Genomic DNA, 15,402 nt, shown 5'->3' with positions numbered 1-15,402 from the left:
ATTTGTAAAATATCTAGTGCAGCTTTGGCAGTATTATTCCTCGATTGAACGCGAAAAGAAGGCGGGGTCGAAAATTCTCACATTCGTTTACTTGACATTCCACTTTGAAGGCAATTTTTTTTGCAAATAAAAACGTAAAAGCAAACAATATCATGTAAAGCAGAAAATTTTCTTTGGAATGATGAACCTAAACCATTTTGATTTTTAACTTTCGGTGCCCATTTTTAAATTTGTAAAAAAACGTACAAAACTAATGTTTATACTAAATACCTAAATTGTGTAAACGAAACACGAAAACTTGTGTACAAAGATACAAAATAAAAATAAAACTGAGTGACTAATATATTTAAATAAAAGTTATTTGTTAGTCACTAAAATAACAGTTTTGACAAATAAATTATGCAATTACCAATCAATAGTCAAAATCACTATTAATTGCTGATAATTTGGCAATTTTCTATGAATTTTTCAGTAACGCACGAAAATTAGTCTCAAAAGACTTTTAAATTCTCAATTCGCAATATCTATGTATATCTGTGCAAATTGGATAGGCAAAAAACTTAATCATTAGGTAACGATTCGCACCAAAATATTAATGTTGAAATATGCGGATATTATATGTATTTTATAGTGTGCCAAGCTTAATGTTACAAAAAAGCTAGACAAACTAAAATAAAAGCGCTGATTGCAGATTAAGAGAGCTACTTAATCATTATTTATGGGAATGTTTTGAACGCAACGGAGAATTTATAGCAATAGTACGTATCAATTTTTAAGTGCACAATCATGAACACTCGCATAAATGTCTACCGAAATCACGAATATGTCATAAAAGCACCGAGTTGTGCACGAAACCAGTGATCTCATAGATTGGGCTTTGCACTGAATTGCATTAACATTGACTAGCATAGTATATTCAAGGGACATTGTACTGCCTACTTGACGTTAAGATATTTTATGCACAATAACGCACAGTCTCTTTGAATTGACATTTCAACAGAGAAGGTATTTTTTTTAGAAAATAAGTAAAACAGTAAAGAAGCTCAGTGATTTAAAAAAAAATTTTTTTCAACAGACTATTAAACTAAACCAAAATTTAAAAAATAAATATGTCGTATTATCAGCGTTACGATTTTTTAAAGTTTTGAATTTCTGAAAGTACTTTACGTGTGATGTCTCAAGTTCTCTTCCCCTTCTTCTTGACGAGTTCTGCTGATTCGTCAGTTGACCTACCGTGAACCATAAACCTATCACAACTCTCTATCCCTATCATTAGTTTATTCTCGGAAGAACTAGTGACGTCATGCAATGTTGTTCGTTTTTTTTCAAGCATGTTCAAGAAACTTCGCCACACAATTTAATTGCTCTAAATTTAACCGCGCGTAAGAATGAACTTTTATATCCAATTATTAGTTCACTCATATAATAGACACTCACTCACAAAATTATGCATAGTGTTTTTTTTTATTTCTAATTTTATTAAATTTAAAAAGTATTTATATCGATCATACAATATTTTTTAGTAATCTTTGAAATCTTATACACGATTTTATTTATTATTTTTAAACTAAATAAATAAATTTTACATTACTTCTTTTAAAGTTAGATAAAGTTAGATACTAGTAGGAACTTAAACTTGTTATTTTTTAAAAATAGAGCCAGTGTTAAAATATAAGCTTATCACGTCAATACGGCCCGTGTATATACGAGTATATCTATTGTGACTGGGAAACTTATAAACTAAGTACATTTTTTAATATGAGTTAATATAAATGTTTTTTATAATGTAGTTCATGGAATAAGAATCTTTTATGATAATAGTGCACATTATTCTATTTAAATCTAATAAATTGGCTTTTGCATTTACCATGTTTTAGAAAACTATACGATATCTACATAAAAGCTCTATTTGTTAATGATAAATTGATTTTACAAATAATATAGTAATTTTTAAACTACGAGCTATCTGACATTGAATATTTTCGTAATATTGGTAGTACCTAAAGAATAAAAGGCTTTACTTTTTTACTTGCAAAAAGCATTAGTATCTACAACATTTGATCTTAACCAATTTCAAACTGAAATATTATTTATTTTTATAAAAATAGCATTGAATATCATCTTAACCTTTTAATTTCCATGCGAAAAATAAGCTTCTTTATGAATCAAGTAATAACATTATCAGTTTGTATCTTTGGCAAGTACTCGCCAAACATTAAGTGTGAAATAACAGCGATAAATTCAGATTTATCGTGTGTTCATAGGGTGATTGTAATACTGTTAACATGTTCTCAGACCGCATTGCATTCCGGTGGAATTAACCTTTGTATATCCATCAGTAAGGAACTTATTCGCGCAACAATTCGCCTTGATTATTATCTATCTACTAACGGTCCACAGTTCGTCTGTGAATAGTCGTATAATCAATAAAACTACCGACATTATGAAAAATGTAGCAAAAAATACATTTTGTAGGTAAAATAAGTTTATCAAACCATGGTCTACAATCGTTAGCCAGACAATAACGGGTGTTTTCTTAAGTATGATACAACCTCAAATTGAAATAAAAGAAGTATTTGTTAGAATCAGTTTGTTTTTTTGTGTTCGATCGAATGAAAACACTTATTTTTTATTAAAAATGATATCCGACAAAAGTCCTACGCAATAGCACATTATGTCAGTATTTTTTTTCTTTTTGTAACAAATCCGGCGTTATTTCCGAAATGATGCGTACTGTCCTGGCTTCCGATGATTCAAGAGTTGTTGGTTCGTTTCCTTAGATCATAGACTTAAAGTAGCTCTACTTAAAGTAATCCAATGGTGTCAACTCACAGGAGTCCTGTCCTACCACAAATTGATTTCCATTGCATATCAATGAGTCAGTTATTGTGTGCCCATCTTTAAAAATATGAAATTGGAAAAACCACAAAATGGTAATACGCCACCCATTTAAAAAACTCGCTAGAAATAGTTCCGAGATTAAAATATTAGGGTTAATCACTAGAACGTTAATGTTGGCTTTGTTCAAATATTTTTGGGTAGGTAACCCAGTTTGACAAAACGTAGTTTTAATGCAACTTTTACAAACCGTGTTTCAATGGAGAGGGGGAACTTTGTACTTTTTATTATAATTATTTCACAACTATTAGGGCTAGCAAATTATGCTAACGATAAGTGCAGAGAACAGGATACAAGCGTGAACAGTATTGGCAATAGTGTAAATCAGACGATTTGCTTACGTAATCAGTTTCATGTTAACAGCATCCGCAAATGGACCAGATACAACTTGTTATTGTTACAAGTGACAACCTGACAAGAACTTTCAAAGCATTTTCCAATGTGTTGAATATTTGTCTGGTGCAACGATAAAAAAATATATATTTGAAAAATTATCTCAAATGACCATAAATATTTTGTCTCCATTTCATTTAATGTTAACAGCATTTGCAAATGGACCAGAGACAACTTGTTATTGTTCCAAATAGAAAACCTTACAGAGAAAACCTTAAACCTTAATAACATTTTCAGGCGTTGCCTAGTATGTAGGTGAAATAATTCAATTGGATGAATCTCACCCGCATAAATGAAGGTTTCAGCTCTTTAACTTCACAAATATTAACAGTTGAAAGAATTGAAGGAATATTGATGTTCAAATATGGGCAGAATGGTGAATGTTACACAGTGTGTAAAGTGGCCACTTAAACCAGCCATTGACCGGTCATAAGCCCTGTAGATGCCTAGACTTCTATATTACCTTCTCTTAAATGTTTTTCACCTCTGTTGTAATATGTTAACCTTACAGGAGATTTTAATGACTCTTTCTATGTGTTTTTTTAGTAATACTAATTTTATGCATACAAATTAGGAGAAATAGTTTGTTGTTTTCTTGCCTCCATTTCTTTTCGGCTAGATGAGAGATAAAAAAACGGTTTAAAACCGATGTTTAGCGACATCTAAAAGAAAATTTGATGATTTTATACTTGAGAATTATTGCGTTCTTTTTAATTACGCTTTATTGAAAAGTTAAGTACTATGACGTTTATAACATTGATTAAATCTCCTGTCCTGATAACGGCTAACAAAAAGTTTAACGTACTATTTATTTGCAGAAAAAAAGATATCGTTTTAAATATTTTATGAAATCAGTAATGCTGAATTTTATTTATTGTTGTAAATCTAATATCATTATTTATCTCTTTTACGAGTAAGTGAATTTTATTTATTATCATTATATTACATATACAAAATTATAATTTATGTAAAGTTGCTTTGACTGTCTAACTAGGGTTATTTACCCCGTTCTAAGGCAGTCAATAAATATAAAAAACAGAAATCAATTTATAGAAACAGTTATAAAGATACAGGACAAAGTGAAAAACAAAGTAAAAAATGGAGTAAAAACATGGTGAAAAATGTAGTAAAAACATAGTAAAAATGTAGTAAACACATAATAAAAATGTAGTAAAAAAACGTAGCAAAAAAAATGATAAAAACAAAGTAATAAATGCAGTAAAAACATAGTAAAAACCATGAAAATATATAAATATGTTTATAAAAATATTTTGAAACTCAGTAAAATGCGAAATAAAAACAGAATACATAGTAAGAAACATATTTAAAGTCATAATAAAAAAATGAATGTATGTTGTATAGCAAAAAGCATATTTAAAGAAAGAAAAAAAAACATAGCAAAATACCGAGTAAAAAGAGAAAAAAAAAAAAAAAACAACATATTAAAAAATAAAGTAAGAGATGTAATAAAAATTTAAAAAAAATAAATGATGAATGATTTCTTTTCTTGTATGGTAAAGACTTTTATTGATACTTTTTTATTACGTAGAACATTTCAAATTTGTGAGACAGGTATGCAAAAATAATTTATAGAAATTTTACCGAAAAAGAAATTGTCCTATAAAATAAACGCAAAGGTCAATTATTCGTAGGCTGAAAATTTCTCGCGATATTTCTGTGGTTAAGTACGGTTACCAAACACGATTTCGGAACACGCGATATATATGTAAATACCGCGCAGCTTTGGTTTATTGGTCACCCTAGTTTATGAATAAGCGAATAGCCAATCCGTGATGCGCACGCGTGTATAGAGCGTGTACCCCAACCTGTTAGCTGTCAGTTAGATTGCATTATGAGGCTGACCACAATTTACAACTGGGCGGTACTCTCTCCTCGTTCCGGCATCGGCAACGCGCACATACATTAAATATAATATATAAATTTTATAATGCAACGCGGGAAATTCAAATTCACGAAGCGCAATGTCACAAGTTTGCGGAATATCACTGGAAGATTGCGTTTGGGTTATGCACTCGGGTCGCACAATTTGCGTACAATGAAAGGGTAGATTTGAATGAGATAATTTTAAAACTGTAGCGAAATATGCCGAGATTCAGATTTCTTCTGACTTTCGGTGCTGTTTGCAACGTGTTTCTCAGGATGTTCGAAAATGTATAAAGCGTAGCTGCTTCGCTTACCCGAGCTTTCAAAATCAACCGGAAACCTCAGTTTACTTACTGACCAATAAATTAAACAATAATTTATTAACCCGCACACTTACAGTCCCACGACGTATTTTTACCAAAAATTGTCCTTATATTGGGAAAACGAAGAAAACAATTACAATTAGCTGACAAAGTAATTTATACATACAGATTTTTTTAAAGTAAAAAAAAAATTGTCTCAATAACATAATTTAATTACTGTTTAAATTATTTACTGTTTTTTTTCTTTTAAATTTTATTTGTTCATTTATTTCTTAAGTTAGCTTGAATTACAATTAGTATTTCAACTAATATTTATTTATTCATTCAAAATTACACACATTGAATATTAATGTTAGGTATTTAATATTATTTCCATTTGTAAATACCAACTACAAACTTTTAAATGGCTTTTTTTTCCTTCCATTTATGTTTTTTTTCCTTCTCTTTTTAGTACTTTCATTGATACCTTTACATATAATTATTATATAATATGGAAACTTCACTGGTCCATTACAGTTAAGTCTAACTGTGTAAAATATAAAACTATGAAACTGTACTGTATGTTTCCTGAATAAAAGAAAATAAAAAGTGAAATAAAATAAGTGAACTTATTAAGACTTTTTAGGCTATGCCCATGTCAAGCCATAATAAATTACAATAAAAAATGCAAAGTAAAATTAATTAGATTCAAATATAATGACATATGATGCAATATAATAAAAAAACAGAAAAAAGGATTAAATAATAAAATTCCAAAGAATACAATTTAAAAAAGATAATCAGACATAAATATTAAAATGTAAATTTAGATTCATACATAGTCAAATATACAAAAATATTTTTTTACTTCATCTTACAGATTACAAAACATTTCTTTTCAAATTCATTCAAACTCTTTTCATTCTTCATACATTCGGGCATCTCTTTAAATTTTGTTTAACCTTTATACATAATGGAATCTTGGGTTTTTTTTTTAATTGCAGTCTTATTCAATTCTTATGTCTAGTAAACAACTCACGGAAATTTTTATTTAACACTATCTGAATTATGAAGTATTTAAGTATTCGATTGTTTAAAAAAAATAATATGAAAACGAGTATAATATATTTCAGTCTCTTTTTTATTGGTATCCAATTGGGTTTTTCTGGCATTTTTTCTATTTTATAATTTTTACCTTTCTTTAGTATTATTTCTTATCCAATTTATTTAAATTTCTATCTTTGGTTAAAAATAATACTGTTTTAATACGCCCTTTCTCCATTTGAATACATTTTTTATAAATTATGTTTGGGTTGTGTTTCGATAAATTGTGTATTAGGTAAAATATTTAAAATTATATATTTTTATCGTACACCTCACAGTTTGTATATATATAATTCTCGTACTTACAATTAATTCTTTTTTCCGACCGCGTTTAACTCTATGAGATCAATGTTATCTGAAATACCATGAAGTATTTAATGTATTATTATACTGATTTTAACTGAATAATATTGTTTTTTGAGAACTAAAAAAAATATAGAATCTTTAAATATTAGCTCAAAATGTTTTTTTCCGCTATACAGATACACCTCTATTAGTCTGCCAATACAGTCAGGATAAAGAAATATTGAAGAACTTCAGACCTACTTTAAAAATATTTAATAAAAACGAACTACTTTGAACAATGTCACTAGTTCATATGAATCAACCAATGATAAGAGAATTGTGGAAGATTTCTGGTTTACTTAGCATTAACCGAGAAGAAGCGGAAGAGAACTTAAAATGTCACACACGCTTTAATTTCAGAAATACAAAACTTTAAAAAATCAGAGCGCTGATAATACGATACGTAAAAATTAAAAATATATATTTTTGCATTAGTTTAACAGTCTATTAACACATAAAAAATATTTAAAAACCACTGAACTTCCTCATTATAAAGATTTTGTAACTAATTTAACACTGAATTAGCTACAGAAATGTTTGGTTGATACGAACTTTCAGCAATTTTTTTTAGACCATTGTACTATATAAACATTATAATAGTATGTAAATTGCATTTAAAACTGTTATGTAGGAAAACATTAAGAGCTGAACCATTCAGTCCCTGCTCTAAAAAATAAACATAAAGAACTGGTATTGAATAAAGAATATGGAGAAATATAAGAAAAGGGTTACCGAGACATTCCAAAAAGGGCACCTGTTGACATTAATTGTTTACCGAGTTGTTTTCAAACAAAACAAAAATCACTTAGCACATTTCTGTAACTCCTGTTTGTCCACTTCAAGACCCTTATGCCAGGTGCCCAGACTGAAGCGGGAACGATCTTTTTTGTACTTAAATTCATCGTTGGAGTATTTGTCTATTTTTATTCGATGATGCAATGAAGTGGTAATGTTTGGTAATTGGGTTTTGATATTTATGTCAGCAATAGAATACTGCGGGAATTAAATCTTTTTTATAATCTATGAAAGGGTCTACGCAGAAGTGAATAAATGCTCCTACACACAATCGAAAATTTGTTTTGTTGAAAGTTACGACTTGCATTGAAGCTTAGACAAGTAGGTACTCTATCTTTCTTATTAATAAAAAAACGTCCAAAAAAATTGAATGGTATTGAACCTGCACTTCAAAAAGGTATTCAAAAGGTCGCATCATAGCTTTCTATACATATCTAGATTCATTAATAGAAAAATAAGAATGCAATAGGGAAATATCACATACTGCGAATACAAGTTAAAAATATGTGAAACGGATTAAGAAAAAATAATTGTATTTTCTAAATCAATATGGATCTTGTTGGGAAATGTTTTCATAAGTAACTTTTAAAATGAAATTGTTAAAAAATAGGTCTGCCATAACGCGACACGTTTGGCCTTGACAATTGTGACGTCGATTCGTGACCATGTTCTATTTAAATTTAAATGGTCACAAGTACAAAATTTAACCGAATCGTGACGTATTAGGGGCGTGGCTGTCTGTTTACGCGGGAATTTAAAAGTATAATTTTTAAAACATTTTTTATGCTATAAATTAGTACTATATATTTTTTCTTCTTCTTGTGGTGCCTTATCAGGTCACCCCGACGTTGGCGATCACTACAGCGAAAGCATTTCGGTCCTGCGCTACTCCGAGGCCGGGATAACTGCTAGCTGAATGAAAAGATGACCAGAGTGGTTTCCCGTTGCCTTCTCTGGTGGATTTTTCTGTCGGGGTTTCCTTCCCTTAGCCCGTTGGTTCTGGTTTGGAGGCGCCAGAAACTCGCCTTACATCCTCTCGCTATCAAATCTCTGTGATGATCTGTGTGTATATCTGCTGTGTGATGTATCTGCTGCGATCACACCGTTATGAGTGTGATCCCATTGCCCATTTGCATATTTCTTTTACTCGACAGTATTTCGTAGACACTTATTAATTAAAAATTGTAGAAAAATTGTGATATTTTTCTTTTGCTGATTGATAGTAAGAAAATATATAAAAAAGTAATATTGTTGTATGAATGTGTTGTTTTAGTGGACATTTTATCTGAATTTAGTAAAATTGATTGGGTAATCTGCCAGGCCGATTTTCAGCCAGTGCCAGTGATTGGATTTAATATTCCTGCCACTCCAATCTCTCGTATTATTTTTGTAGGCCGCCATGTTTGCTCAGAGTCTAGTGCCTATGAGGACTCGTTCGCCCGCCGCGGCTGTCCACACGCGCTGCGCTGGTTTGTTTGAGACGTTTGGTTGCTCGAATTTCGAGATATTTGTTTACTCATGTCTCGAGAGATATTGGACTGGTATTTTCTAGTTCGGAAATAATTTATTTACATTTTGCTGTTTGCTCTACAGCGTGATAAACCAAACCTTAAGATGCGAAATGAATGTCATAGAGCATGTCATTATTACAATACTGATCTCTCCGGTCACGCAGACATTTTTCATCTTTCTTATATGAAATATAGAAAATTCCTCATAGACAGTACACCCGTTTAGTTTTACGGTGTCAGTAATTATGTATGTATTCGTATGTTCATTATTATATTTTTGTACCTTTAACATTATTTTTATATATTTTTTTTATTTTCTTATTCTTTAAATTTAAATTTATCTTGTTTCTCGTATTAACTTTATTTTTATAACTGTAAATAAGTAAATGTATTTTTATTTTATTTGCAAGTGCCTAACAGTTGTTAATTGCTTTTATTTTGATACCGATAATGTACTAAATCGATATCTCACACAACTGTGGAAAATTTTCATTGACTGTTTTCACAATTTTCGTTCATATGTATTCTTATTTTTTTTATACAATATATGTAAAAACTGTTGTTTTTTTCCCAAATGAAAATAAATAAATGAATGTCAAGTTTATATGATAAAATAAACTTTAAATTTCATGGAAATACGCCTTTGATAATGTTTATGTTTATGTGTACTCCAAAAATTAAATTGTCGTGTTTAAGTGCTCTAGTATTGCGGTTCAATTTGTTTTAGCAGGAATAAGTTTTAATTTGAACTAGAACTAGATTTTGCCGAAACATTGTAGCTTTTAAACATCGCAAGTAAGTAAATAAAATTAAGGTATAGCGTAGTTTACACATATCGAGGAAGTACCTACTTTTTTTATTTTTTAGCAGAGCAATTATGTCAAACAACCGCTCCAGCCCAGCCAATTATGCCATAAGCCACTGATTGAAAAAGTGCGAGGTAAACATTTCTGAGCGCTCGCGCTCTTATCAACGGTACTGGATTATCCTAGTTTGTCGTAAGGCATGTCTTAAAAAAAAATATGAGCCAACATAATTAGATCACACATAGTTATAATTTTAACTCTGTTGAAACTTTCAACATAAATCAGATATAATTTATGTGTTATTACTTTTCTTTTAATTGGAACTGTTCTTAACTACGGTATTTAAAACCAGGCTTATCAAGTCATCAATTTAATCAAGGAATTAAAAAAAAAGAAAATAATATAGGTCCTAATCTCGACCCCTGTGGGACTCCAAGTGCCGAGTCTTAAAATTCAGCTGTTGCTCAGGGAGATGTTCAAAAAATGTTGTTAAAAATAATTGTCATTATCATAATCATACCCTTGTCTGCATCGGATGGCTCATAGGGCACTGAATTGGTACACTAAATGCGGCTTGTATCGATCATCTGATACATGCAGATAAGGTAATCAGTCTTACGTTTCAGGCGCCAGTCCAGGAACATGAAATATTGCAGTGTAGAAACACCCTTAAAACCGACATTTCATGTCGGCCTTAGCTGGAATCGAACCGGGACCTTAAGATTACCTTATTCAGGATTTTTACCTGAGAGAAGCAATCGAGTCGAAAGCACTCGTACATTCTGGTTCTCCACATCACTGTATTCTTGATTCGTCCGGATATATGTATGTAAAAAAATGTACTTACTGATTTCACAAGTGTCTCCCGCCCAGCCCGGCGCGCACGCGCAGCAGAAGCCGGCCGTCGTGCGCCGGCAGCGCCCGCCGTGCCGGCACGGCGCGGGCGCGCACGGGTTTTCCACCACCTCGCAATTGGTGCCGGAGAAGCCCTCTGCGCATGAGCAGCGGTAGCGGTCGGGTGCGGTGTTCTCGCAAGTGCCTCCGTTCGCGCACGGCTCGTGGGTGCCGCAGTAATTCAAGTCTAGAACAAAAGAAATAAAGATTTTTAATGTATTGAAGCACAAAGTTACGTGTACCTATATATTTATATATATATATAAAACAATTAACAAAAAAAATCTGTTTTGCAGTAGAGCGAAGTTCGAAACTCTGACGTCTGATTCGTGAGCTCATCATGTAATCTGCTACACATTTTTTCTTCTTCTCTTATTTCTAATGGTATTTCCTCATACAGCTCGGCGCATCAACGACTTCTATGTTTTTGATTTTTGCGAAATGGCAACTTTATTTTTTGTTTGTTTCTTGTTTTATATTCGTGTTTACATTCATTAGAAATTTTGTAAACTTATTTTAGGAAAACCACTGATTATTTTGTAAATAAAAAAAATTACGTTAAAATATATCAATTGATAATTACGTCTAAAAAAACATTTAGTCTAAAAAACCATTTAGTCAAAAAAATATGTAAGTCGCCTGACCTACGATCGTCTTTAGGACAGTGCAGAAGACGGATGTCAAATTGTGCAAGGAAAATAGAAGACGACCTTAATTCCCCACTCGGAAGTAAAGAATACACTATGGACAACTGCTATAAAAGCAGTAGTACCCTTAGGTATCACCAGTAGATCGGTAGAGTTCAGTTAAGACGTAAAGTAGGTTAGATCAGTTCAGTTCATTTATAGCCATTGCCATTACTCTCGCGAATGATAACCAAATGCTGTATTTTTTTCGATATGTTATTAAATACATATTTAAACCTTAATATCGTATTCGTTTGTTTTCTCCAACTGGTATAGAAGCTCGCTACATCAACAAGCAAAAAAAAAAAACCTTACAGATATATCAGTCTCTAACAGAGTTAAAATGGTCACTCATAAACATTTAGTTTATTTTAGTGGTGTAGTACAAAATTGGATGATACTGGCTGTGGCTGAAAGAATGAGAATAAAAAAAAATATTTTAGAAAATAGCAGTACCTACACGTAAGAAATAAATAACAGGATGTTTGCTCTGTAAAGTTTCCATACAAAGGAACAAGTTTGTGAAATAAAATATAAATGAATATTTTTTACTTCAGTCACGTAATAAAATGCAAGGATTTCAAGTGAAGTGTCTCGTTGAAATCCAGTCTCTAGAAGCTTTTCTAATGTCAGAAAATATCTTGCTACTGAATTATGCATACGGTGAAGCAAGAATCGTCACGGTTTTTCCATTTTTCACACTACAGCGCCAGATGTCCTATTGATTTATACGTTTTATATTATATAATTAAATTATTTACTTATATTCAACTTATCTTATAAATATATACGTAAATATTATATGTTTATATTTGTGTATTTAAATCGAGTTTCATAGATAACGATAAGATTTTCCAAATTATACAGCTTCTTTTGAATTTCATGACCGTAAATTAATTAATTAATTGAAATTCAATTCAATTCAATGAAAAAAAAAAAACGTTTTATTTATAATTTCTTCTTTATGTAAAAAAATCACAAATAAATCGCATATAAATACTCAAACAATGTCTCGTGTCTCAACTTCATGAGAAAATAAGTAATGTATTAGTTTGGGGAGAAATATATTGATAAGCGCAAGCGCAATCGAGATTAAATGCATGTAGTGTCTGATAAGAGTGTTCTATGCACCATCGGATGAAAAAGAGGTAAGAAGGATGTTTCGTACAAATATAATAATTAACTAAAAATGTCCCACATGAACACGATTATGTGTCAGAAATGGAACCAGAAACCTAAGCGTTTTTGATTCCATGGCTACTTTCCGATACGAATCCTGAAAAAGAAATCAAGTGAAGATAAGTCCACTTACTAATGTAGTGGTTGGCATATTCGCCTATCATACTTGATGTCCCGGGTTCGATTCCCGAGAAGGCGGATATGAAATATTGATTTTAAAGGTTTTAGACTCTCGTCTTTGGGAGAACGTGCATAATGGTTGATAAATATTGTCTGTGTCTCTGGAAGTAAATAGTACAAAAAATATTTTGTGCCGTCTTTTTCCATCGAAGGGAAGTAATGCAGCCTTTCTGACCCTGGGTGTTGAAATTGTCAAACGTAGTACCTACTAACGACTCTTTCACTGTGGCTTTATTAAATTTGTGTAGTTAATACCTTTAAATAAGCGATGTTAGATGCGTGATTATGGAATTGATCTTTTGGTGACTTAAATGAAGGGTGTCAGAGTTGAGAAATTTAAAAATAATGATTATAATAACCTAATCTGATGTCATTAAATATATAAAACTACTAAAATGGACATCCAACAAAAGCTCTCCAAATAATTTGCTGGGTATGTGGAATAATTTGGTTTCCGAGTATGTGGAGGAAGTTCTGGTACTTCTGTATTTTATTTGAAATTTTTAAAGAGTTTATTGACTATTTAAGTCTTTAAAATGATTTTCAGGTATGTGGAAGGAGTGCTTTCACTGCAATTTTCATTGTTCCTGGTCTAGAATCTGAAACCTAAGACTGATCATCTTATCTCCGTGTAACAGGTGACCAATGTACGCCGCATTTGGTGTACCAATATAGTGTTTTATGCATCACAAGATGCTAATAGGGACATGTTGATGTTGTACCAGTATGTTTTGTTATGCAATAGCAACATTTGGGATAAAGGGGGTTCATTTTAGGCATGCAGGACCACAATGAAGAGGATTGTAATAAACGAATCCTTTCAATTTAAAACCAATTTACATCAAAACAGTGGCTGGGAATGTGTCGGCACTTGAAACGCATTATTAAAAACGCTTCATTTTCTAGTCGGGAATTTCGTAATCATGGCGTGAGTTCAAAGCATTTTTATGGTTATGAATATCTAAAACACGAGAGGCCTATCGCCATTCGGTGCACGTCGCTGGACCTACCAATCGGACATTTAACACATCTCACTCTCATAATAGACTGCCGCGTAGTGGTGAAGGCGAGTTTACATGAGCGACATTCGAATATATTCATCTCATCTCGCTTTGCGTGCTAACATTATGTTATTAAATGTCCATTGACATTGTCAGGTGGGGCTAAACGCAATATCTCCAAATTGTTTTATTTTATTATTACGATAACTAAATAAATATTTATTCAATTACCCTTAATTTTACTAGGTTATTCTCAGTTATCAAAATAAAAATAATCATTGTCGGAAATATGAATTGCCGTAGGGGAGATAATTTAAAAAGTTAAAATTTCTTGTTTTTATTCACATACAAAATATAAAAATATTTAGAAAATATAAAAAAATGCGTATTAGTTAAAACTATTAGGAACTACAATCTATTTTAAGCATTCTTTTTCCTATCTTAAACAATTAAGTACACTTTGTCTCTTACAGCATTTAAAATTTGTTGCCGATGGTATTATTTCAAAAATTAAGATCGATGGTCTAGAACTAGAAGACAAACGTGCTAATTGCAGAATTGGTAATTTTCCAGCCTTACAGTTTGACAAGTTGCAACTACGATTTAGGAAGAGGTGAAAAATGAGTGTTCTAGTAAGTGCAAATGGACGACGCTAATTAAATACATTTGGCGTAAAAAAATGTCCAAATTATTATTTTTTGGTTCTTAGTACGTTTGTGACCATTGATATGATTTTTGATTGTTCATCATTAAGAAATCCTGGGAAGAGGAATATTATAAATCTTATTTCATGTACATATGTTATTTTAAAACCTTTGATATAAAAAATACAATCATCTGATAAAGATTTAAATTACATATATCCATACCAAAATTTAAATAAGCCCTAAAATCGTGAACGATCGACTAACAGACGGTGACACAAAATTTCACACATAAATTGCATGTTTACATTCAATAAAGTGAGTGACTGATATTCACCGCAAAACAAGTCTTTCTTTCTTTCTTCATCAGCCTTATTCTCTCCACTGCTGTGTAAAGACTTCTTCCAAACGTCTCTATTTCTTCCTATTACCCGCTTTCATCATCTATGTTTTACCAGCAATAGAGGTGATGTCATTGACCCATTTTTTCTGTGGCTTCCCAACACTTCTTTTGTTTGCCTATGGTTTCCAATTTATTATTCTGGGTGTCCACCTGCCATCATTTTACCTCGCTAAGTGGCCTGCCTGCTGCCATTTCAATTTTGCTGCTCGATCCATGATATTCACGACTCCGGTTCGGCGCCTCATTTCTTCATTTCTTATTCTGTCTCTTAGACATATACCGAGCATCTGTCTTTCTATGAATCGTTGCGTGCATTTTAATTTCTGGCTACTTTTCTGTAAACATTTGGAAAGGCAATGTTGAAATCCCGTTCGTGT

At 31.5% G+C, this 15,402-nt stretch overlaps 1 protein-coding gene across 1 annotated transcript in view; it reads right to left on the bottom strand.

Moving 5' to 3' along the window:
• Ser (protein serrate) overlaps nucleotides 1–15,402 on the bottom strand; it is a 428,305-nt gene that overhangs the window by 65,079 nt on the left and 347,824 nt on the right. The window contains exon 7 of the mRNA XM_088234339.1: nucleotides 10,886–11,119. Within this exon, the coding sequence (XP_088090465.1) occupies nucleotides 10,886–11,119 (234 nt within the window). The remainder of the gene's footprint in view (nucleotides 1–10,885; nucleotides 11,120–15,402) is intronic.

Source organism: Micrasema longulum, unplaced genomic scaffold (genome assembly GCF_059751315.1).
Source record: "Micrasema longulum isolate JH-2025_06_02 unplaced genomic scaffold, ASM5975131v1 h1tg001230l, whole genome shotgun sequence".
Classification (NCBI taxonomy): Eukaryota; Metazoa; Arthropoda; class Insecta; order Trichoptera; family Brachycentridae; genus Micrasema; species Micrasema longulum.
This window is presented reverse-complemented; position numbering and strand designations above follow the sequence as displayed.